The sequence below is a fragment of the Tursiops truncatus genome, chromosome 1 (genome assembly GCF_011762595.2).
Source record: "Tursiops truncatus isolate mTurTru1 chromosome 1, mTurTru1.mat.Y, whole genome shotgun sequence".
Lineage (NCBI taxonomy): Eukaryota > Metazoa > Chordata > Mammalia > Artiodactyla > Delphinidae > Tursiops > Tursiops truncatus.
The window spans coordinates 165,410,908-165,433,198 of record NC_047034.1 but is presented as its reverse complement, the minus strand read 5'-3'; the positions used below and the strand labels follow the sequence as shown (position 1 = coordinate 165,433,198).

At 42.7% G+C, this 22,291-nt stretch overlaps 1 protein-coding gene across 2 annotated transcripts; it reads right to left on the bottom strand.

Moving 5' to 3' along the window:
* Positions 1-350: 350 nt before the first annotated feature.
* Positions 351-21,536, bottom strand: FUCA1 (alpha-L-fucosidase 1). 2 transcript variants are annotated; one of them, XM_019938518.3, is made up of 8 exons: positions 21,100-21,535; positions 16,190-16,324; positions 8,931-9,068; positions 7,135-7,240; positions 3,728-3,928; positions 2,249-2,439; positions 854-953; positions 351-629 (listed from the first exon to the last, which is right to left on the bottom strand). In XM_019938518.3, exons 1-8 carry the CDS (start codon positions 21,486-21,488, stop codon positions 489-491), a joined length of 1,401 nt encoding a protein of 466 aa, XP_019794077.2. In that variant the 5' UTR covers positions 21,489-21,535; the 3' UTR covers positions 351-488. The 2 variants fall into 2 exon arrangements, with proteins under 2 accessions (XP_019794077.2, XP_019794078.2); XM_019938519.3 differs by lacking the exon at positions 8,931-9,068 and having other exon boundaries at positions 21,100-21,536.
* Positions 21,537-22,291: the final 755 nt, after the last annotated feature.

Below are 22,291 nucleotides of genomic sequence, written 5' to 3'. Positions count from 1 at the left end.
AAAAGCTGATTATTAGCAGCCTAGGAAGCACTTTCCTTCCCCTCCAGGATCTCCTGCTCCTGGGGGTAGGTGGGAGTAACTGGTCACATTTGATGCTAAATAAATAGCAAGTGGTGGATTTTGCCAAATCCTTTTCAGCTCCTCCTATAGGCAACGGGATGACTTGGCTTATTCTGGATCTGAAGTCATTTGAGTAAACAAGCAGGTTATGAAACACAGAATGGAGTGAAGTTTCCATCGTAGATAATTCCCAAAGTTAGGATGAGCTTAACTGCTCAATCCCTTCTGCTGATCAGAGAGAGAGATGCTAGCAATCGATCTCAGATCTTTGATCCTGTGAGACATCAGCATAACGTAATTCCTTCCTTTTATTAAAATGCGTTGGAAAAGAGATGTGTGAGTAGACAAGAGTAGTTTATTACAGTGATGGTACTGTAAGAGGAAAATCAAAGTGTAGGCAGTGTCCCTTTCTGGTTGAACTCCAATGATCACTCCACTCCTGTCAGCTTTACAGTCCAAGCAAACTCAGTCGGAAGAGCAGAGGGTGGTAACTGGGGCAGGTACACGAGGAGACCTTTACCTGGATTTGGGGACCACTTCAGATACTTTTCGATTCCCAGCATTGTTACCTGCAGAAAGCAAAAGGGAATGGAAAAAACATTAATGCACTGATGGGCACAGAATGTGGCCTGAACATGGTGAGAAACAACTATGCTGGGCCATGGCAGGGAAGACAGTCCAAAAGGGGAATAAATATGGGAGAAACCTGGGGAAGGAAGGAAGAATTAGAGAAGACTTGCCAATTCCTTTACAAAAAGTTACATCTCTGACAAGACTGACTGAGGCTCTTTACCTCTGTAGTCGAAGTAGTTATGGGGGATTTAAGGCTTAAGATTCCATCTTCTGGCCAGTGTAGGAAAATGGCATAAACAGCTGATCCTTTTGAGGTATACCTGGGAAAAAAGAAACATCACTGTCAAAGATACCTGGCTTATTACCCTGCCACATGACCTTATATGTTCCCCTTTCAATTATCCACCAATTCCAAGACCTTCAGTCTGTCACTGCTACAAGGAAGCACTAATAACTCGATACCAATTAAGGTCTGTGGGAAGAAAGCAGCCCTGGAAGATTCTTTCTGGTGATATCTTCCATTTTCTCTCTCTACAGGGTTCTAAGTTTTCTTTAAAAAATTTGTAACTCTTATACTAGTTACCTCACACTGAAGCCATTTGCCTCATCATTCAAATCATTCTTTGACTCCAAATCCATATGAAAAGTCAAGGATATAACAAGGGCAAGGTGTGCAACGAAGACAAATCTGGGTTTTTGTTTTTAATTTAAAATTTTTTTTTTATTTTTTAATTTTTGGCCACCCAACACAGCTTGCGGGATCTTAGTTCCCCGACCGGGGATCGAACCCTGGCCCATGGCAGTGAAAGCGCAGAGTCCTAACCACTGGACCGCCAGGGAATTCCCAAGACAAGCTTGTTGTTCTGAGATTTCACCATGCTTAAAGAAGAGGGTGAAAATCACTACATAGAAACTCATCCAGAACAGAAGGATGAACGTGTTTCCCCTGACCCAGAGACCCCTGCTCTCTGGTATAACATTTACAGAGGTCTTTCACTGAGCAGTTAGTTTGTGCCTGGCACTCTGATGATACTTTACATATGTTATCTCATTTAACCCTCACACTCTAGGAAGTTACGTATCATCACCCCATCTTGCCATTGAAAAACACTGAAGCGCAAGATCAAATAACTAGATCCACAATGCAAGCATGAATCATGACTTCTCCATTTAGCAGCTCTGTAATTCTAGGCAAGTGATATTCCTGCCCTGAGTCTGCTTTCTCACTTGTAACCTGATAATGAAAGGATCAACTTGGTGGGATGGTTGAGGGGATGAAATTAGGGGAAAGAATTTAGAGCGAAGCCTGCATATTGTGAATGTCGTGCAAATATCAGCTATTAGTATTTTTAGGAGGTGGGGTAACATTGTCAAGCAAATTGACTGACACTTTGTAGCTCTTTCTTTTTTCACCAAGCCTTGGCCTCCCTTACTAGTCAAAGATACCCTGGGGCCTAAAACATAAACCTGGGCACAAATTTAATAGCAAAAGGACCGCTTTTGCATTTCCTCAAGATGACTCCCAGCCTGGCTTGTACCACTGTGGACCCAAGGAGATGCCAGCTCAGGGTGGGGCCACATCCCATTCCTGCACGTAACAGAAGACTAGACTCACCACACAGAGGTCGTGTTTTTTTCCAATTGTACCCTCCATGGTTTGGAGGCATAGATAGCCTCCCCATTGATGCTCAGCCACTTCCCAACAGCAAGAAGCCTTTCTTGGAAGATGGGAACAATCAGTCCATCTTTAGTTGGTCCAACGTTGAGAAGATAGTTGCCTCCCAAACTTACTGTCTGAATCAGTTCCTGGAGAGAAAAGAAACAAGGAAATCCCAGCTCTGAATGTCAAGACTGGAGAAATGCTTATAACACACAGATGAAGGGAAGAAAAAGAATCTAGGCTACATTCTCCCTCTGTTTTGTGAATAGCCTTTACCCTTTGGAAAATACTATATATTTTTGTCATTATAAAAGCAGGATAGGCTTATGTGAGAAAATTTTAAAATCCTGCCGCAAGGTGGAGAAATATATTAACTCGAATTCCAGGGAGTATCACAGGCACTTCCCTGTGAACCGGCACCTGCTGTGGTGCCGTGTGCAGCGGGAAGGGTCGTGTGTCAGAAGCACAGACTGTGAGCAGGGAACTGAAAACAAAGCACTTGGCCATGAAGGAATCCCATGGAGCCATCCAGAGAGAAAACAGGGATCAGAGAGGACAGATTTAGAGCAGGTGCTGTGGAGACTCTGGGGAGGTAGAAAAGATCTGATGAATTTCAGGACACTTTGTATGTGGTGGGCTATATAAGTGTGTATGTTGCCCCTTCAGGAAAACATGCTGTAAAGAGATATATTCTTTAAGATTTTTGGAGGGAGATGCGTGTGTGTTTAGTGTGACCTCAAACGGTAGCACTTCAAGGCAGCCCAGAAAAATTAAGGCTACATACAGAATACTTTAAAAAGGAGGTTTTGTTACAGTACCCCAAAGACACCACACCATTAATTTTTTTTTTTTTTGGTGGTACGTGGGCCTCTCACTGTTGTGGCCTCTCCCGTTGTGGAGCACTGGCTCCGAACGCGCAGGCTCAGCAGCCGTGGCTCACGGGCCCAGCTGCTCCGCGGCACGTGGGATCTTCCCAGACCGGGGCACGAACCCGTGTCCCCTGCATCGGCAGGTGGACTCTCAACCACTGCGCCACCAGGGAAGCCCCACACCATTAACTTTTGATGTTTCCTTTTGGTGCTTTTCCTATGCAGTTAATTCTATATAGTTGTGATACTACACCAACCCTCTAAGCATTAATCCATGTTACATTCAGAAACATTTTAATAGTTAAGGAAAATCCCTAAATCTATGTAATTACTCCTTTATGGTTGCAAGAAATTGAAACAACCCAAATGTCAAACTGAAAATAATCCTGGGAAGAACATCTCTGTACAGAACTCTTCTTAATTATACCTAGTTCCTTAGGACAGGTTTTATGAGTGTGTTCAATAACCCTAAAGGGATCTATCAGCCTGCACTTCCATCCACAGTGCTTCCACCACTCTTAGTCAGAAGGTAGTTAACAAATCACTACCTCACAGGTACTCTTACCGAAATGATTTGAGATTCACTTGCGATATCAGCCATTGCCATGTTGCGACGATAGCCCCAGGACAGCTTGTCTATTGAGGTGCACATCTCCCACTTGTGATCTGGCAAGGTCTCTGGCTTGAATTTATCTTGACAGTTGTAGTATCCTCCATGGCGACAGGAACAGTTCTGACCCCATCGGTCATTTACTACGACAACATCCTAAAGGAGGAAGGAGTACCGGGGTCATCGGGGGTAAAATCACTTAGGTTCCTTACGTAACACAGTTTGATGTATTAGGTGCTTACTTGGAAGCAAGAAGCAGACTTAGTCGAGAGCAGTGTTTCTTTTTTTTTAAATTTTATTTTACTTTTGGCTGTGTTGGATCTTCATTGCTGTGCGCGGGCTTTCTCTAGTCGCGGAGAGCGGGGGTTACTCTTCACTGTGGTGTGCAGGCTCTAGGTGTGCGGGATTCAGTGGCTGTGGCACGCAGGCTCAGTAGTTGTAGCTCACGGGCTGTAGAGCACAGGCTCAATAGTTGTGGCGCGCGGGTTTAGTTGCTCTGCGGCATGTGAGATCTGCCCGGGCCAGGGATCAAACCGTGTCCCCTGCATTGGCAGGCAGATTCTTAACCACTGTGCCACCAGGGAAGCCCAAGAGCAGTGTTTCTTAACTGGGGGCCATTTTGCCCTGGACAAGACTTTTAGCAAAATCTAGAGACAGTTGTTTTGGTTGTCACAACCGGGGCGGGGGTGGGGGTTGCTACTGCCACCTAGTGGGTGGAGACCAGGGATGCTTCTAAACATCTTAACAACATACAGGACAGTCCCCTCACAACAAAGAAATATCCAGCCCGGAATGTCAATAGTACCGAGGCTGAGAAACCCTGGCCTAGCAATGTGTAATGTCAGAGCTGGAATGGCCTGTTTAAATAATCTAGTAAACCACTTATTCTATCAAAGGAGAAATGGAGAGGAGACTTGCCCGAGGTCACAACCCCAGGCAGAGTTTCAGAAAGCTGGGCCTGTGAATCAGGTATTTAAACCCAGCCCAGGATACTTTCCACTATACAACCCTGACTTTCTTTACTTAGGTAAGAAAAAATCAAACATTCTTTTCCCTTCCCTCAAGGTTTTGCTGAACTTTGAGAAATCCTTACATGGAATAACCTAATGTAAATGTTTACTACTACTATAAGGGACTTCCCTGGCCATCCAGTGATTAACAAGCCACCTTCCAATGGAGGGGATGCAGGTTCGATCCCTGGTCGGGGAACTAAGATCCCACGTGCTGTGGGTCAACTAAGCCCGTGTGCCCTAGAGCTCGCACGCCACAACTAGAGAGCCCACGTGCCACAACTACTGAGCCCGTGCACCACAACCAAGACCTGATGCAGCCAAATAAATAAATAAATAAGTGTTTTTAAAAAAATACTACTATGAGGCTCATACTGGGTTATCTAGGGTAAAAAAAACACAGTTCTTGCCCTCAGAAATCCAGCAGAGACTAGCTGAGGAGACAGATATGTGAAAAATTATAATGTGACATCACAGCAGAGTTAGGGATGAACATAAACAGGGAACACCGATCCAGGAGTGTTTCTTGCTTCTTCCAGGAAAGAATATAAATTGCCAGGAGGCAGATTTAGTTTACATTGCACCAATACTTACTATGCGCCTAACTGGGCCAAGTACTGTTCGTGGGGTTGGGGACACAGCAGTGAACAGACCCAAACGCTTGCCCTCACAAAGCTGACACTTCAGTGAGGGAGACAGATAGTAAAGAGGCAAATGATATCTGAAATATGTTAGGCCAATATCAATATCTTAGTGGTAAGAGAAAGATAAAGCAAAGAAAGACATACAGTGTGACAGGGGCATGCTGCAATTTTAGATAGGGTGACGGGGAAGGTGACCTCCCAGGGAACACCTGCAGAGAGCTCAGGAGTGAGCCACGTGGGAACTAGAGAGAATGGAGAATAAGGAGAAGGGACTATTTCTCCTAAAAGTACTTTCCTAACATGAGTGTATCTCCAAAACCACCCTCCTTCCCAATGCGTGAGAAAGCATTCAGAACAAGAGCGGGTAGAACAGGGTCTGTGGTGTCCCACCCAAGGATCCACAACGGAGCCACCCCAGCCTGAGGACCATCGGGGAAGAAGCACAACACTGTGCCACTAGAGGTCCCCACACATCTTGCAAGTCCCAGAAAACCAATCTGAATTTGCTTCAATTTGTCACATAGGATCCTTCCTTTTTTCTTTCTCTCCATTTTCTGAATTTAGTAATATTTACCCAATGAGATCCTTAGAGGTTTATGAATCTACCAAGAAAGCTCAGTTCAAACTGGTCTTACACTTAGACTTTTCTTTAAAATCCACAACAAATCTAGAATATGTAAAATTTTTGAAATTTGCTATAGTGAAGATTAAGATGTCTGCTGCTTTGTAAGTGTATTGAAATACAAACTTTAAATGGGTAGCTATCGTGCAGCGTAATAGTGTTGATTATGGGGGAGAGGACAAGGTAGGCAAAGTTCCCTCAGGAATTTGGAGGGACTCCCCTGGTGGCACAGTGGTTAAGAATCCACCTGCCAATGCAGGGGACACAGGTTCGAGCCCTGGCCCGGGAAAATTCCACATGCCATCCACGGCAACTAAGGCCGTGCGCCACAACTACAGAGCCTGTGTTCTAGAGCCAGTGAGCCACAGCTACTGAGCCCGTGTGCCACAGCTACTGAGCCCGTGTGCCACAACTACTGAAGCCCACACGCCTAGAGCCCGTGCTCCACAACAAGAGAAGCCACCGCAATGAGAAGCCCGTGCACCGCAACCAAGAGTAGCCCCTGCTTGCCTCAATTAGAGAAAGCTGGGGCTGGCAATGAAGACCCAACACAGCCAAAAAAATAAAATAAGTTAATTAATTTAAAAAAAAAAGAATTTGGAATATAAGGGAAATGAAATTTCCCCTTAAGAGTTAAACTACATAATCAACATAAGAGTAGGTGAAGTCATAGATATTCACATTTTATTCTTATCGTTTAATTTTACATGTTTTATATATTAATTTTTGGGGTGGTTTTCTCATTTATAATGTCTGTTTACTTAATAGTTTATTTTCTCTATGGTGGTCTGGGACTTCTCCATACTATTTCTAGCCTACTTAAATTTAAGAAGATTTAAAACTATCTTGTAAAAATCAAGAATTAAAGGAGAAGAAGAAAGATTATACTCCAAGTAAGAGGCCAAAAAAGAATTAATGGAGAAACCTTTAACATCCACTAAGTTCCCTGATCCCTACCACACCGACGTTGATATTACTATTTACTATTGTTGCTGTGGTCATTATTGTTATTACTCCGGATCTCGGTTCCTCGCATTTTCTTTTATCATAACAGAAAAATAAGACATAAATCATATAATCATGTACCTTAACTGGGCTATCATTGTAGAGCCAAGCAAGAAAATTTGTAGAGTTCCAATAAGTATCAGGACATTCCCACTCTCCATCAGACCAAATCAAGTCAGGTTTGTACCTGAGAGACAAGCAATGAGAACAATGTTTATTATCTGAATTCATTCATAGTAAAGTCTTACGGATCTATCTTTGCAACAAATATTTAAAAATTAATTTTCTCCTATTTGGAAAGTACCAAAAGACTACCGCAATGCAGAGAAGGTGGAAAACTAAAGAGACAAAAATGACAACACAGACACACACACAAGCCCCTTAGCTAACACAACCACTGTTTAATACACAGCACTTTGGTGTATTTCTTCCTAATCTTTTTCTTTTTAATGTCTTAACTTAAAAAGTAGAGTTGTAATCAGTGTGTATACAATTTGGTTTCCTTCCGGCAACTAATTCCAATGAAAAGAGTGGTGGTCCAGAACTATAGGATTAATGTTTCTGCTTTTAAGATGTATTAGAGCTTGAACTGTTCCGCCAAATGCATTTTTGGGGACAACTACCCAAAACTTTGACTATGAAAATCTATTGAATTCACTTGAGCCACAGTTGCATCTTTCACATATTATTACTCTGAGCCCTATGAGGTGTGAGTGTGTGTGTGTATTCATAACTATAAGGTAAGCATTATTATTCCCACTTTAGAAAGCTAGAACCTAATGCTCAGTAGGGTACTCTGCTTTAGGTGACAAAGCTGGTAAGTAACAGAAGCTGGAACCCACATGCAAGTCTGCCTGATGCCTAATCGTGTGCTGTACTCCGTAACTACTTAGGATAGCAGCTTGATTCCAGGAAAATGACTGCCTGTCTGAGAGGTGAGAGAAGCACTGCTGGTCTGTGTTCCACTGTGTACGAGAAACTGTACTGGGCACTTTACACTCATTACCTCATTCACTCTCAAGACAACCCTGTGATGTATAAACAGATAAAGAAACTGAGTTCTAGAAAGATGAAGTCGTTTTTTCAAGGCTATACAGTCAGTAAGAAAAAAGAACTAGATTTCTGACTTAAAGCCTATGCTGATCTCTTACAACTGTACTATTTCCTTAGAGAAGTCATCTGGATGCAAGGAGTTTTTTTTGTCTTCTGGTCTACAATGGGAGTCCAGGCAGAGATGGCTGCCTCTTAATCTTTAAAGGTCCACCATCCTCTAGGAGGCCCCAGAAGCAAGAAGGGCAAACTCAGAATAAAACGTGGTGAAGACTAGGGACAAATGCCAAAGTGAAAGTCATCACTTTAAGAATAATGGCAATAACAACACCATTATTCGGTACCAGGCATAGTGACAAATACTTCTCACATACTATGCTGAGCCCTACACAGAAGGCATTCTTATCCCCACTTCACAGAGTAAGAATCTGAGGCTCAGAAGGGTGACCTGTTTAAGGTCTGTAAGTAACTAGAGCCAGGATTCAAATACAAATCTGCCAGATGCCAAATCCTCTTCAGGGTCCGTTAGACCATGTTGCCCTTCTTCAAGGTCCAGACAAAGAAAATAGCATGTAAGGAGGGAACTGAAGTTTTGACTTACTACCATCCTCAGTTTTGTTTGTTTCAATTTATAGAGGCAATATGACCATATTATGAAAGTTCTGAAAAGTAGGAAGAAAAAATATATTTTGTCTTAACACAACCACTACTTTTACTATTTTGATGTCCTACCCCTTTTCCCCTTCCCGTCAACTTAACAGTATCCTATAAGAAGCTCAGGTGTCATTGCTGAAGGTCATAAGGCCAAAAAAATTTCTGTTTTGTACCTGCTAACAAGGTCATATAGCTCTGGCATTGTTTTTGCATGGACAAAATGCTGTGTTTTGAAGCCATTTTTCTTATCACGTAGGTAGAGAGGATGGAACCATTCTAACAGTGAGTGATAGAGTCCATAGCGTATGTTCCTTAAACAGAAAAACAGGACAGCAACTGTCATTAAGCAAAGAAAAAATAATTTATTTTAAGAAAAATCAGTTGCAGCATTTTTACATCTCAGTGAAACTTATCCATAGGGCATGCAGAGGGGCAGGATCCACAACCTTTTCCTTAAATTATCTCATCATTCACTTAAGCAAAGTGATCGGGCTTACTATGCTTTTGATAATACACATAACAAATTATTTTCATACATAAATATCTTAACACCAAATGTCATTTAAACCATCTTTTGTCTTTTAAGTCAATTATCTCAATAACATGTAGTCCTATTAAAAAATGTTTTCTGTCAATCGTAAGAACACATATGGAAGAGATACTAGAAAATAGAGACAAGTATAAAGAATAACTAAAATCTTATCACTTAAATAATCATTAGTAACATTTTCTGTGTAGCTGAATTAATTAATATAGGTTTATTGTTTCATATAAGATTTATTAATAGTTCTTAACGTGAGCAGAAGCAAGAAGAACTACAATCCTGCAGCCTGTGGAACAAAAACCACATTCACAGAGACAGACAAGATGAAAAGGCAGAGGGCTAGGTACCAGATGAAGGAACAGGATAAAACCCCAGAAAAACAACTAAATGAAGTGGAGATAGGAAACCTTCCAGAAAAAGAATTCAGAATAATGACAGTGAAATGATCCAGGACCTCGGAAAAGGAATGGAGGCAAAGATCAAGAAGATGGAAGAAATGTTTAATAAAGATCGAGAAGAATTAAAGAACAAACAAACAGAGATGAACAATACAATAACTGAAATGAAAAATACACTAGAAGGAATCAATAGCAGAATAACTGAGCCCAAAGAATGGATAAGTGACCTGGAAGACAGAATGGTGGAATTCACTGCTGCAGAACAGAATAAAGAAAAGAGGATGAAAAGAAATGAAGACTGCCTAAGAGACCTCTGGGCCAACATTAAACGCAACAACATTCACATTATACGGGTCCCAGAAGGAGAAGAGAGAGAGAAAGGACACGAGAAAATATTTCAAGAGATTACAGTTGAAAACTTCCCTAACATGAGAAAGGAAATACCCACCCAAGTACAGGAAGCGCAGAGTCCCAGGCAGGATAAACCCAAGGAGAAACACGTGGAGACACATAGTAATCAAACTGACAAAAATTAAAGACAAAGAAAAATTATTGAAAGCAATAAGGGAAAAACGACAAACAACATACAAGGGAACTCCCAGAAGGTTAACAGCTGATTTCTCAGCAGAAACTCTACAAGCCAGAAGGGAGTGGCATGATACATTTAAAGTGATGAAAGGGAAGAATCTACAACCAAGATTACTCTACCCAGCAAGGATCTCATTCAGACTCTATGGAGAAATCAAAAGCTTTACAGACAAGCAAAAGCTGAGAGAATTCAGCACCACCAAACCAGCTCTACAACAAATGCTAAAGGAACTTCTCTAAGTGGGAAACACGAGAGAAGAAAAGGACCTACAAAAATAAACCCAAAACAATTAAGAAAATGGTCATAGGTACATACATATTGATAATTACCTTAAACGTGAATGGATTAAATGCTCCAACCAAGAGACACAGGCTTGCTGAATGGATACAAAAACAAGATCCATATATATACTGTCTACAAGAGACCCACTTCAGACCTAGGGACACATACAGACTGAAAGTGAGGGGATGGAAAAAGATATTCCATGCAAATGGAAATCAAAAGAAAGCCAGAGTAGCAATACTCATATAAGATAAAATAGACTTTAAGAATGTTACAAGAGACAAGGAAGGACACTACATAATGATCAAGGGATCAATCCAAGAAGAAGATGTAACAATTATAACTATATATGCACCCAACATAGGAGCACCTCAATACATAAGGCAACTGCTAACAGCTATAAAAGAGGAAATTGACAGTAATACAATAATAGTGGGGGACTTTAATACCTCACTTACATCAATGGACAGATCATCCAAACAGAAAATTAATAAGGAAACACAAGCTTTAAATGACACAATAGACCAGATAGATTTAATTGATATTTATAGGACATTCCATCCAAAAACAGCAGATTACACTTTCTTCTCAAGTGCGCACGGAACATTCTCCAGGATAGATCACATCTTGGGTCACAAATCAAGCCTCAGTAAATTTAAGAAAATTGAAATCATATCATCTTTTCTGACCAGAACACTATGAGATTAGAAATAAATTACAGGGAAAAATACGTAAAAAACACAAACACCTGGAGGCTAAACAATACGTTACTAAATAACCAAGAGATCACTGAAGAAATCAAAGAGGAAATCAAAAAATACCTAGAGACAAATGACAACGAAAACATGACAATCCAAAACCTATGGGATGCAGTAAAAGCAGTTCTAAGAGGGAAGTTTATAGCAATACAAGCCTACCTCAAGAGACAAGAAAAATCTCAAATAAACAATCTACACTTACACCTAAAGGAACTAGAGAAAGAAGAACAAACAAAACCCAAAGTTAGTAGAAGGAAAGAAATCATAAAGATCAGAGCAGAAATAAATGAAATAGAAACAAAGAAAACAATAGCAAAGATCAATAAAACTAAAAGCTGGTTCTTTAAGAAGATAAACCATAAGTCATAGACTCATCAAGAAAAAGAGGGAGAGGACTCAAATCAATAAAATTAGAAATGAAAAAGTAGAAGTTACAACAGACATTGCAGAAATACAAAGCATCCTAAGAGACTACTACAAGCAACTCTATGCCAATAAAATGGACAACCTGGAAGAAATGGACAAATTCTTAGAAAGGTATAACCTTCCAAGACTGAACCAGGAAGAAATAGAAAATATGAACAGACCAATCACAAGTAATGAAATTGAAACTGTGATTAAAAATCTTCCAACAGGGCTTCCCTGGTGGCGCAGTGGTTGAGAGTCCGCCTGCCGATGCAGGGGACACGGGTTCGTGCCCCGGTCTGGGAAGATCCCACATGCCACGGAGTGGCTGGGCCCGTGAGCCATGGCTGCTGAGCCTACGCGTCCGGAGCCTGTGCTCCGCAACGGGAGAGGCCACAACAGTGAGAGGCCCACGTATTGCAAAAAAAAAAAAAAAAAATCTTCCAACAAACAAAAGTCCAGGAGTAGATGGCTTCATAGGTGGATTCTATCAAACATTTAGAGAAAAGCTAACACCCATCCTTCTTAACCTGTTCCAAAAAATTGCAGAGGAAGGAACACTCCCAAACTCATTCTATGAGGCCACCATTACCCTGATACCAAAAGCAGACAAGGATACTAAAAAAAAAGAAAATTACAGACCAATATCACTGATGAATATAGAGGCAAAAATCCTCAACAAAATACTAGCAAACAGAATCCAACAACACATTAAAAGGATTATACACCATGATCAAGTGGGATTTATCCCAAGGATGCAAGCATTCTTCAATATACGCAAATCAATCAATGTGATACACCATATTAACAAACTGAAGAATAAAAACCATATGATCATCTCAGCAGATGCAGAAAAAGCTTTTGACAAAATTCAACACCCATTTATGATAAAAAAACTCTCCAGAATGTGGGCATAAAGGGAACCTACCGCAACATAATAAAGGCCATATACGACAAACCCACAGCAAACATGGTTCTCAACGGTGAAAAACTGAAAGCATTTCCTCTAAGATCAGGAACAAGACACGGATGCCCATTCTCGCCACTCTTATTCAACATAGTTTTGGAAGTCCTAGCCACGAAAATCAGAGAAGAAAAAGAAGTATAAGGAATACAGGGCTTCCCTGGTGGCGCAGTGGTTGAGAGTCCACCTGCCGATAAAGGGGACATGGGTTCATGCCCCAGTCCGGGAAGATCCCACATGCCGCGGAGCAGCTAGGCCCGTGAGCCATGGCCGCTGAGCCTGCGCATCCGGAGCCTGTGCTCCGCAACAGGAGAGGCCACAACAGTGAGAGGCCCGTGTACGGCAAAAAAAACCAAAACAAAAACGAATACAAATTGGAAAAGAAGTAAAACCGTCACTGTTTGCAGATGACATGATACTATACATAGAGAATCCTAAAGATGCCACCAGAAAACTACCAGAGCTGATCAATGAACTTGGTAAAGTTGTAGTATACAAAATTAATGCACAGAAATCTCTTGCATTCTTATCACTAATGATGAAAAATCTGAAAGAGAAATTAAGGAAACACTCCCATTTACCACCGCAACAAAAAGAATAAAATACCTAGGAATAAACCTACCTAGGGAGACAAAAGACCTGTATGCAGAAAACTGTAAGACACTGTTGAAAGAAATTAAAGATGATACCAACAGATGGAGAGATATACCATGTTCTTGGATTGGAATAATCAATATTGTGAAAATGACTATACTGCCCAAAGCAAACTACAGATTCAATGCAATCCCTATCAAATTCCCAATGGCATTTTTTACAGGACTAGAACAAAAAATCCTAAAATCTGTAGGGAGACACAAAAGACCCCGAATAGCCAAAGCGGTCTTGAGGGAAAAAAACGGAGCTGAAGGAATCAGACTCCCTGACTTCAGACTATACTACAAAGCTACAGTAATCAAGACAGTATGGTACTGGCACGTAAAACAGAAATATAGGTCAACGGAACAGGATAGAAAGCCCAGGGATAAACCCACGCACCTATGGTCAACTAATCTATGACAAAGGAGGCAAGGATATACAATGGAGAAAAGACAGTCTCTTCAATAAGTGGTGCTGGGAAAACTGGACAGCTACATGTAAAAGAATGAAATTAGAACACTCCCTAACACCATACACAAAAATGAACTCAAAATGGATTAGAGACCTAAATGTAAGACTGGACACTATAAAACTCTTAGAGGAAAACATAGGAAGAACACTCTTTGACATATATCACAGCAAGATCTTTTTCGATCCACCTCCTAGAGTAATGGAAATAAAAACAAAAATAAACAAATGGGACCTAATGAAACTTAAAAGCTTTTGCAAAGCAAAGGAAACTACAAACAAGACAAAAAGACAACCCTCAGAATGGGAGAAAATATTTGCAAACGAATCAACGGACAAAGGATTAATCTCCAAAATACATAAACAGCTCACGCAGCTCAATATTAAAAAAACAAACAACCCAATCCAAAAATAGGCAGAAGACCTACATAGACATTTCTCCAAAGAAGACATAGAGATGGCCAAGAAGCCCATGAAAAGCTGCTCAACATCACTAATTATTAGAGAAATTCAAATCAAAACTACAATAAGGTATCACCTCACACCAGTTAGAATGGGCATCATCAGAAAAATCTACAAACAACAAATGCTGGAGAGGGTGTGGAGAAAAGGGAACTCTCTTGCACTCTTGGCGGGAATGTAAATTGATACAGCCACTATGGAGAACAGTATGGAGGTTCCTTAAAAAACTAAAAATAGAATTACCATATAACCCAGCAATCCCACCACTGGGCATATACCCAGAGAAAACCATAATTCAAAAAGACACATGCACCCTAATGTTCATTGCAGCACTATTTACAATACCCAGGTCATGGAAGCAACCTAAATGCCCATCGACAGACGAATGGATAAAGAAGATGTGGTACATATATACAGTGGAATATTACTCAGCCATAAAAAGGAACGAAATTGGGTAATTTGCAGAGACGTGGATGGATCTAGAGACTGTCATACAGAGTGAAGTATGTCAGAAAGAGAAAACAGATATCGTATATTAACACATATATGTGGAACCTAGAAAAATGGTACAGATGAACCGGTTTGCAGGGCAGAAATAGACACACAGATGTAGAGAACAAACGTATGGACACCAAGGGGGTAAAGTGGCGGGTAGGTAGTGCGATGAATTGGGAGATTGGGATTGACATATGTACACTAATATGTATAAAATGGATAACTTATGAGAACGTGCCGTATAAAAAAATAAAATTCTAAAAAAAAAAAAAATAGTTCTTAACGTTCCCCAAATGAAATACGGTTAAAGTGACCTATTTTCATATACAATAAAGCTTGTTTTGAGTTAAGAATAGTGAGTGTTTTGGAAATGCTATAATACAAGTAAGAAGTAAATGTAATATTGCAATGGCACAGATAAGACAGAAACAATTGAAGTTAAGTATTTCATCACGTGATTCACGGACTAAATAAAGAAGGTAAAAATCAAGGATCTTAGAGTCCAGATCTAATCAACACCTCAGAGTCTTACAGCAGGACTATTAGCAGAGCACAGCAGTGGGAAACTGAATATTTAACCGGTGACATAAGTCAGCAAATGCTTTCTCAATGGACCAGATAATATTTGAGGCTTTGCAGGCCTTGCGATCTCTATCCCAGCTCTGCAATTGTAGCTTGAAAGCAGCCAGAGACAATGCATAAATGAATGGGCACAACTGTGTTCCAGTCAAACTTTACTTATACAAACAGGCAGCTGGTCTACCCCTTAAATAGGACATCAAGTTTGCCAAATCACAACAGAGCTGAGATTGGGCATGACACAAATACCACTTTTCCTCCTTAGAGGCAAACATACCCAGAAATATAGGATCCAAACCTGAAATACCTGGGTTCAAATCCCACCTCTGCCATTTCCCAGCATTTTGATCCTGGGAAGTTACTTTTTATTAAGTGGCAAATATTAGAAAACATTAATTAGAATCAACAGGGTGGCTCCTTATCTCACTTTTTGCCCTTTTCAGTTCTCTCTTGATCTACTATTCATCTAACCCTTCCCTGAATGCCTGCAAAGCTCTGTGTTGACAGCTAAGGAGGATAGAAAGAGGAGAGGCCCAACCGTGGCCCCCATCAGATACTGGAAAAGGCCTGGGGTTGGTAGCCTTTCCAGAAAAAATCCTTTGCAGAAGGCAAATGAAGCATTGGGGTCTACGCTGGGTATCCTTCACCTAAGCAGACAGGGCTGTGAACTTCTCTGATGGTGTCACCTTTGGTCATATGAAAACTGCCAAGCATCAAACACTGCTAAGGCCAGAAGCCCTTCAAGGTACTGGTTAAATGCAAACTTAGAAAACACACAAGAGTAGAGAAGGCACGGCACATTGGATGGCTAGATCAAAAGTGATGATGGAGTAATCATCTGTGGACACACACCTATTTCGGATGGCTGTTCCCAACTCACCAACCAGATCACGATGGGGCCCCAGATCCTCAGAGTTCCAGTTCCAGGACACAGGACTTGGCCAGTTGGTGAAGCCTTCATGATGCTTTGTTGTCAGGACTACGTACCTGTGGACATTGAAACCATATGAACAAAGGAAGTGGGCAGTGGGCCACCGGCACGAACTTACCCGGTATGCCTGGGGCTTTCAAAATGGTTGGGAGAACTTGACTATAGGAAATGTATGGTTGAACCTTGAACAACGTGGGGGTGAGGGGTGCCAACCCCCTGTGCAGAAGAAAATCCATGTATAACTTTTGACTCCCCAAAAACTTAACTACTAATAGCCTACTCTTGACTGGAAGCCTTAGCAATAACATAAATGACTGATTAATGCCCATTCTGGGGGACTTCCCTGGCAGTCCGGTGGTTAAGACTCTGTGCTTCCAATGCAGGGGGCACAGGTTCGATCCCTGGTCGGGGAACTAAGATCCTGCATGCCATGCAGTGTGGACAAAAACAAACAAACAAACAAAAAACCCCGCCCATTTTGTAGGTTATATGTATTACGTACTGTATTAATACAATAATGTGAGCTAGAGAAAAGAAAATGTTTTTAAGAAAATCATAAAATACATTTATAGTACTGTATTTATTGATACTATAAGTTTACATTGTCTGTTTACAAGAGGAACCACCTGTCAGTACCTACATCAATATTATCTTACATGATACAAAACACTGCAGATGTTATAATTATTACTAAAACTAGATATAAAAAGTGAAAAGCTAATGTGAAAAAGAAATTCATATTTATTTGTAGGTATAACAATTTGTGCATTGATAATAAAGAAGCAGCAATATGATTGCTTTACAGTAGCCTAGAGTAATCAATATGATTGCTTCATGATAGCCTAGCCGATACACTAATGAATGAATCATTATAAAATTTTTATGGCCTATGGTATTATAATCCTATTCATAAAACAGTATTGGAAACATTGTTACATTAAAAAAAAACACACTTGCCTGTGATGATAGGCTGATACACAGTTTATCCAATTATGAGAGGGTAGAGGGGAGGGCATACTGTATGGTAATGTAATTCTTTGAAAGCAAAGTTTTAAAACAGTAAGAAAACTGATACATTGGTAATTTTTTATTGTGTCACTTAACATATGCTTATGTAAGGATTGGCTACTCACTTCCATACCAATCTTGCATATGATGTTCTACGTGATGCATACTCAGGCAATGACGACGATGATGATGACACAAAAACGTTTCATACAGTTCTTGCCATCCAGTTCTTAGGTTTTCACATGAAGACACACACTCACACAGCAGATACATTTATTAACTGTATGGCATAATGATTATTCACCGTTCATTAAGTGGAAGGAGATCATCATAAAGGTCTTCATGGTGAGTAGGTTGAAGAGGAAGAGGAGGGGTGGGTCTTGCTGTCTCAGGGTGGCAGAGGCAGAAGAGGTGGACGGGGAGGCAGGAGAGGCAGGAATTCAGTGTAATGTTATGGAAATACATTGCAATTTCTGTCTGCCTTTTCTGTTTTTACATTTCTCTAAAAATAACTTCTACATGATACCAATCCTTCTTCCACTATTTGCTTTTTTTGTTTGTTTGTTTTTATTTTTTGGCTGCACTGCTTGACATGTGGGATCTTAGTTCTCAGACCAGGGATCAAACCTGTGCTCCCTGCATTGGAGGGGTAACCATGGGACCACCAGGGAAGTCCTCACTGTTTGCTCTAGTTTCAGTGCTCATATCATAGAAGGGTCCATGTGGTAAAAGAAGTCAAAAGCTGTCTTGAGTAATCAGAATCCTTCTGCCAGATTGTCTAACGTCAATCTGTCTTCTGGCACTGCTTCTTCTACATCTCCTTCCTCTGCACTTGCTCAGAAGCACTCATCTCCGTCAAGCTGTCCTCTGTTAATTCCTCAGGTGTGATGTTTATTAGCTCCTGAATTTCTCCAAGATCCACATCTTGAAACCCTTCACCCTGCATCTTTTTTTTGGGCCGCATTCGGTCTTTGTTGCTGCGCACGGACTTTCTCTAGTTGCGGTGAGCGGGTGCTACTCTTTGTTGCGGCACGCAGGCTTCTCATCGCGGTGGTTTCTCTTGTTGTAGAGCACGGGCTCCAGGTGTGAGGGCTTCAGTAGTTGTGGTGCGTGGCCTTAGTTGCTCCACGGCATGTGGGATCTTCCCAGACCAGGGCTCGATTCCGTGTCCCCTGCTTTGGCAGGCGGATTCTTAACCACTGCGCCACCAGGGAAGACCTCCCCCCTCCCCATCTTTTTTGCCGTATCCACATCTCTTTCATGATTTCCTTGACTGGCTCTGTTATAAATCCTGTGAGGTCATGCAAAATATCTGGACACAGTTTTCTCCAGCAGGAATTTATTGTTTGGGGCTTGACGGCTTTCACAGCTTTTTCTACAACAACAATGGTATCTTCAGTGCTGCAATCCTTCCAGACTTTCATGATGTTATCTATATTGGGGTTCTCTTCCACAGCATTGACAATCCTTTTCACAGAGTACCATGTGCAATGAGCCTTAAAGGTCCTTATGACCCCCAAAGATCTAGAGGTTGAATTAGAGATGTTGTGTCTGTGGGCAAGTAGACCACTTTGATGCTTTTGGTGTTGAACTCTTGGGGTTCTAGGTTGCCAGGGGCATTTTCCAATATTAAAAGAACTTTAAAAGGCAGTCCCTGGGCTTCCCTGGTGGCGCAGTGGTTGAGAGTCCGCCTGCCGATGCAAGGGACACGGGTTCGTGCCCTGGTCCAGGAAGATCCCACATGCCGCAGAGCGGCTAGGCCCGTGAGCTATGGCCGCTGAGCCTGCGCATCTGGAGCCTGTGCTCTGCAATGGGAGAGGCCACAACAGTGAGAGGCCCGCGAACCGCAAAAAATAAATAAATAAATAAAAAAAATTAAGCTGTTTGTTTTACCAAGCCCATATGAATTGCCTCTCATTCACAGAGGTGACAAAAGGCCAAAAGAAAAGGGGAGAAAAGGCAAGTGTTGAAATAACAAGCAAATCACTCACCATTTCATCTACTTTTATGGCAGAAAAACAGCTGGTGCTCACATGTGACAATTTAATCACTGGCCGATGTGGAGTGCTCAAGACTTTAAGGTCTAGACGGTATTTCAGACTCTGTGGATCACAGTCCTCTCTGTGGCATACTCTTCTTCTACTTTTTTTTTTTTAATTAATTAATTTATTTATTTTTGGCTGTGTTGGGTCTTCATTGCTGCACGCGGGCTTTCTCTAGTTGCGGTGAGCGGGGGCTACTCTTCGTTGTGGTGCGCGGGCTTCTCATTGCAGTGGTTTCTCTTGTTGCGGAGCATGGGCTCTAGGCGCGCGGGCTTCAGTAGTTGTAGCACGCGGACTCAGTAGTTGTGGCTCGCAGGCTCTAGAGCACAGGCTCAGTAGTTGTGGCGCACAGGCTTAGTTGCTCTGTGGCATGTGGGATCTTCCCGGACCAGGGCTTGAACCCGTGTCCCCTGCATTGGCAGGCGGATTCTTAACCACTGTGCCACCAGGGAAGCCCCTCTTCTTCTACTTTTTAAAAACAACCCCTTAAAATGTAAAAATCCTTCTCATCTCAAGAAACTCACCAAAATGGGCAGAGGACCAATCCCTCTGGCCATGGTTGCAGACCTCTGGTGTGGTGGAAAGAACCTCCACCTTAGAGTCACGGGATTTGGAGTCTAGGACACTAGTTCCCTTCTTCTGTCTGGGCCAGTCATCTTGTCCATAGCAAGGGCATCTTGTCCTGGACAAAGGATGTCTCCCAGATTTTAACTTCTTCATTTGAAAATTATGGATTTCTAAGGCTTCTGGAAGACAGTGAACTCCTCCTTTGTTTGTTCAAGGCTTATATTCCCATACACTTAATTGCAAACACTAAATATCAGTTGTAATTTCTATTTAGTACAAGAGAACTTAAAGTCCAAGAGAAACTAAAACCTGGAAGACAGGTGAGGAGACAAAGTAAGGGTGGAAGACTGCCCTAAGCCAGGAGCCGGGAAACCTACCTGGCCTTCATTCTTACTCTCCTCCAACTCACTTCCTGCCCAGCAGCCTCAGAGTCATCATTCCTTGACTTAATACCTGCAACATCCTGTCTTCAAGGATGATTCCTTCAGGACTAGCCCCAGCCTTCAACAACCTTGTGAGTCCTTGCCTCTCTCTTCCCAGCCCCAGTGCTCTGCACTTTCAGTTCTCTGAACCATTCACAAGTAAGTTGCAACAGTTCTCAAAACGATTCTGACATTTCTTGAGCACTCTCTATGTGCAAGGCATTGAGAAGAGCAGCTGAAAGAGAATCTGTATTGTTGCCCAAATACACTGCACGCCAGAACTCCCTTCCCTTCGGGACATATTAAAGCTGAAAGGAGGAACACAATCCCTGTCTACAACCATGGAAGGAGGCGGCAGGGAGGTAAAATGCCTTGTTTAAGTTCGCAGCTGAACTAGGATCAGACTCCATACCACCGGCTTAAAATCCTGGAATCCTGATTGCCTTGTTGACCCGGAAGGGACATTAGGTATCACTTAGCTCAGTCTTCTTAATATTCAGGTACAGACACTGTGGGCTTTGCAGTCCATCACCAACCGGAAACCTTTATTTCCTTCTAATCCTCAACCAGACGCACCTTCTTAGGATCAGGCGTGCCATATTCAATTCTGCATCCTTCAGGAGGCAAAACACAGTACCCCCGGTATCTTAAGTCAGACGGACACCTGTGTGACCCGGCAAGTCGCCTAGCCTTCCCCCGCTCGGTTTTCACCTGCCTAAGCCCCCTCCCGGCGCTCGGGTCAGCCCTAGCCGGGGAAGGGGAGCCCCGCCCGCCCCGCGCGGCGGCACTCACTTCGCCCCGGCGGCCTCGAACAGGTTGGCCCAGCTGTCCGGGTGGAAGAAGCGCGCAGTGAATCTTGGCCCGAAGTCGCCATAGGTGAAATTGGGCGGGTAGTTCTCCTTCATGAAACTCTCGTACTGTGGCAGCTTTTCGCCCTTCCAATGCCACCAGAACCACTCACTTCCCCAGGCCGGCACCGAAAACACGCCCCAGTGCACAAACACTCCAAATTTGGCCTCGTCGAACCAGGCCGGCAGCGGCCGGGAGTCCAAACTCGGCCAGTCTGCGGTGTAGCGACGCGGAGGGTCGGTGCAGCGCGGAGGGTGGGTGCAGCGCAGAGCCCGCACCGTGCCGAGCACCAGCAGCAGCAACAGCTTCGCGCCCACCACCCGCAACTTCATCTCGGGATTTGGCACAGCAGTCTTGGAGCCGCACCGCCGCCACTGAACGCGCAAGTGCGGGGCGCGTGGCCCCGCCCACCCTAACTAATGATTGGCTCGGAAGGAAAAGGGGTGGGTCAACCCAGGCTGCTTGGCTACCGAGCGTCTTCCCCTCCTGGTGGGCGGTCCCTACCACCACTGGCTCTCAAAGGGAGAAAGGTGCAAGGAGGATGGGGGTGTGACCGATGATTGAAAACTTTGGAATTCACTGCCGGTGAAATCGAGGGGGTGTGGAAGACCCGGTGTGTGCAGAGAACTGGGACTGGTCCATTTTGCCGTTGGCAGCTGTGGGGGACTTTTTGAGCTGTAGTATGGAAGAACAAGTCAGGAGGCAGGAATACCAGATGGACGGGCATTGTAACAGCCCTGGCAGAAATGACGGGGCAGAAGGACGACGGGAAGAAGCATTATAAGGGGAGAGGTGGGAGGAAAGTGGGCGCTGAAAGAGGAAGAACAGGTGTGACCATTTTGCCTGTCTAATAAATATTTTTTGAACTTGCTTTGGGAATTTTGAGGCAATTCAAAGAGCTTAACATCTAGTTGGAAAAACAAGACCCATGCACAGGCTACCACGAAGGAATATTTTTAGAGTAACAGCGTGAGAAATTCGAGAGCCTCAGGCCCAGAGTGCCTTGTGTGAACCTTGTCTGGCAGGGAGGTCACCAAATTCCTCTACAGTTGGTAGAGGCTGTGCCTGCGCAAACAGGCGGTGAGGCTGTCAGGTGTGGGAAGTCTAATGACTCCCCCGTGGCACAGCTGGTACC

Coding starts and splice junctions, on each gene's coding strand:
- FUCA1 (XM_019938518.3), bottom strand. CDS start 21,488: ATGAAGTTGCGGGTGGTGGGCGCGAAGCTGTTGCTGCTGCTGGTGCTC. Junction 9,069..16,189: donor GGAACAGCCATCCGAAATAG/GTGTGTGTCCAC, acceptor TTTCTGTTTAAG/GAACATACGCTATGGACTCT. Junction 2,440..3,727: donor GTGAATCTCAAATCATTTCG/GTAAGAGTACCT, acceptor TTTTCTCTCCAG/GAACTGATTCAGACAGTAAG.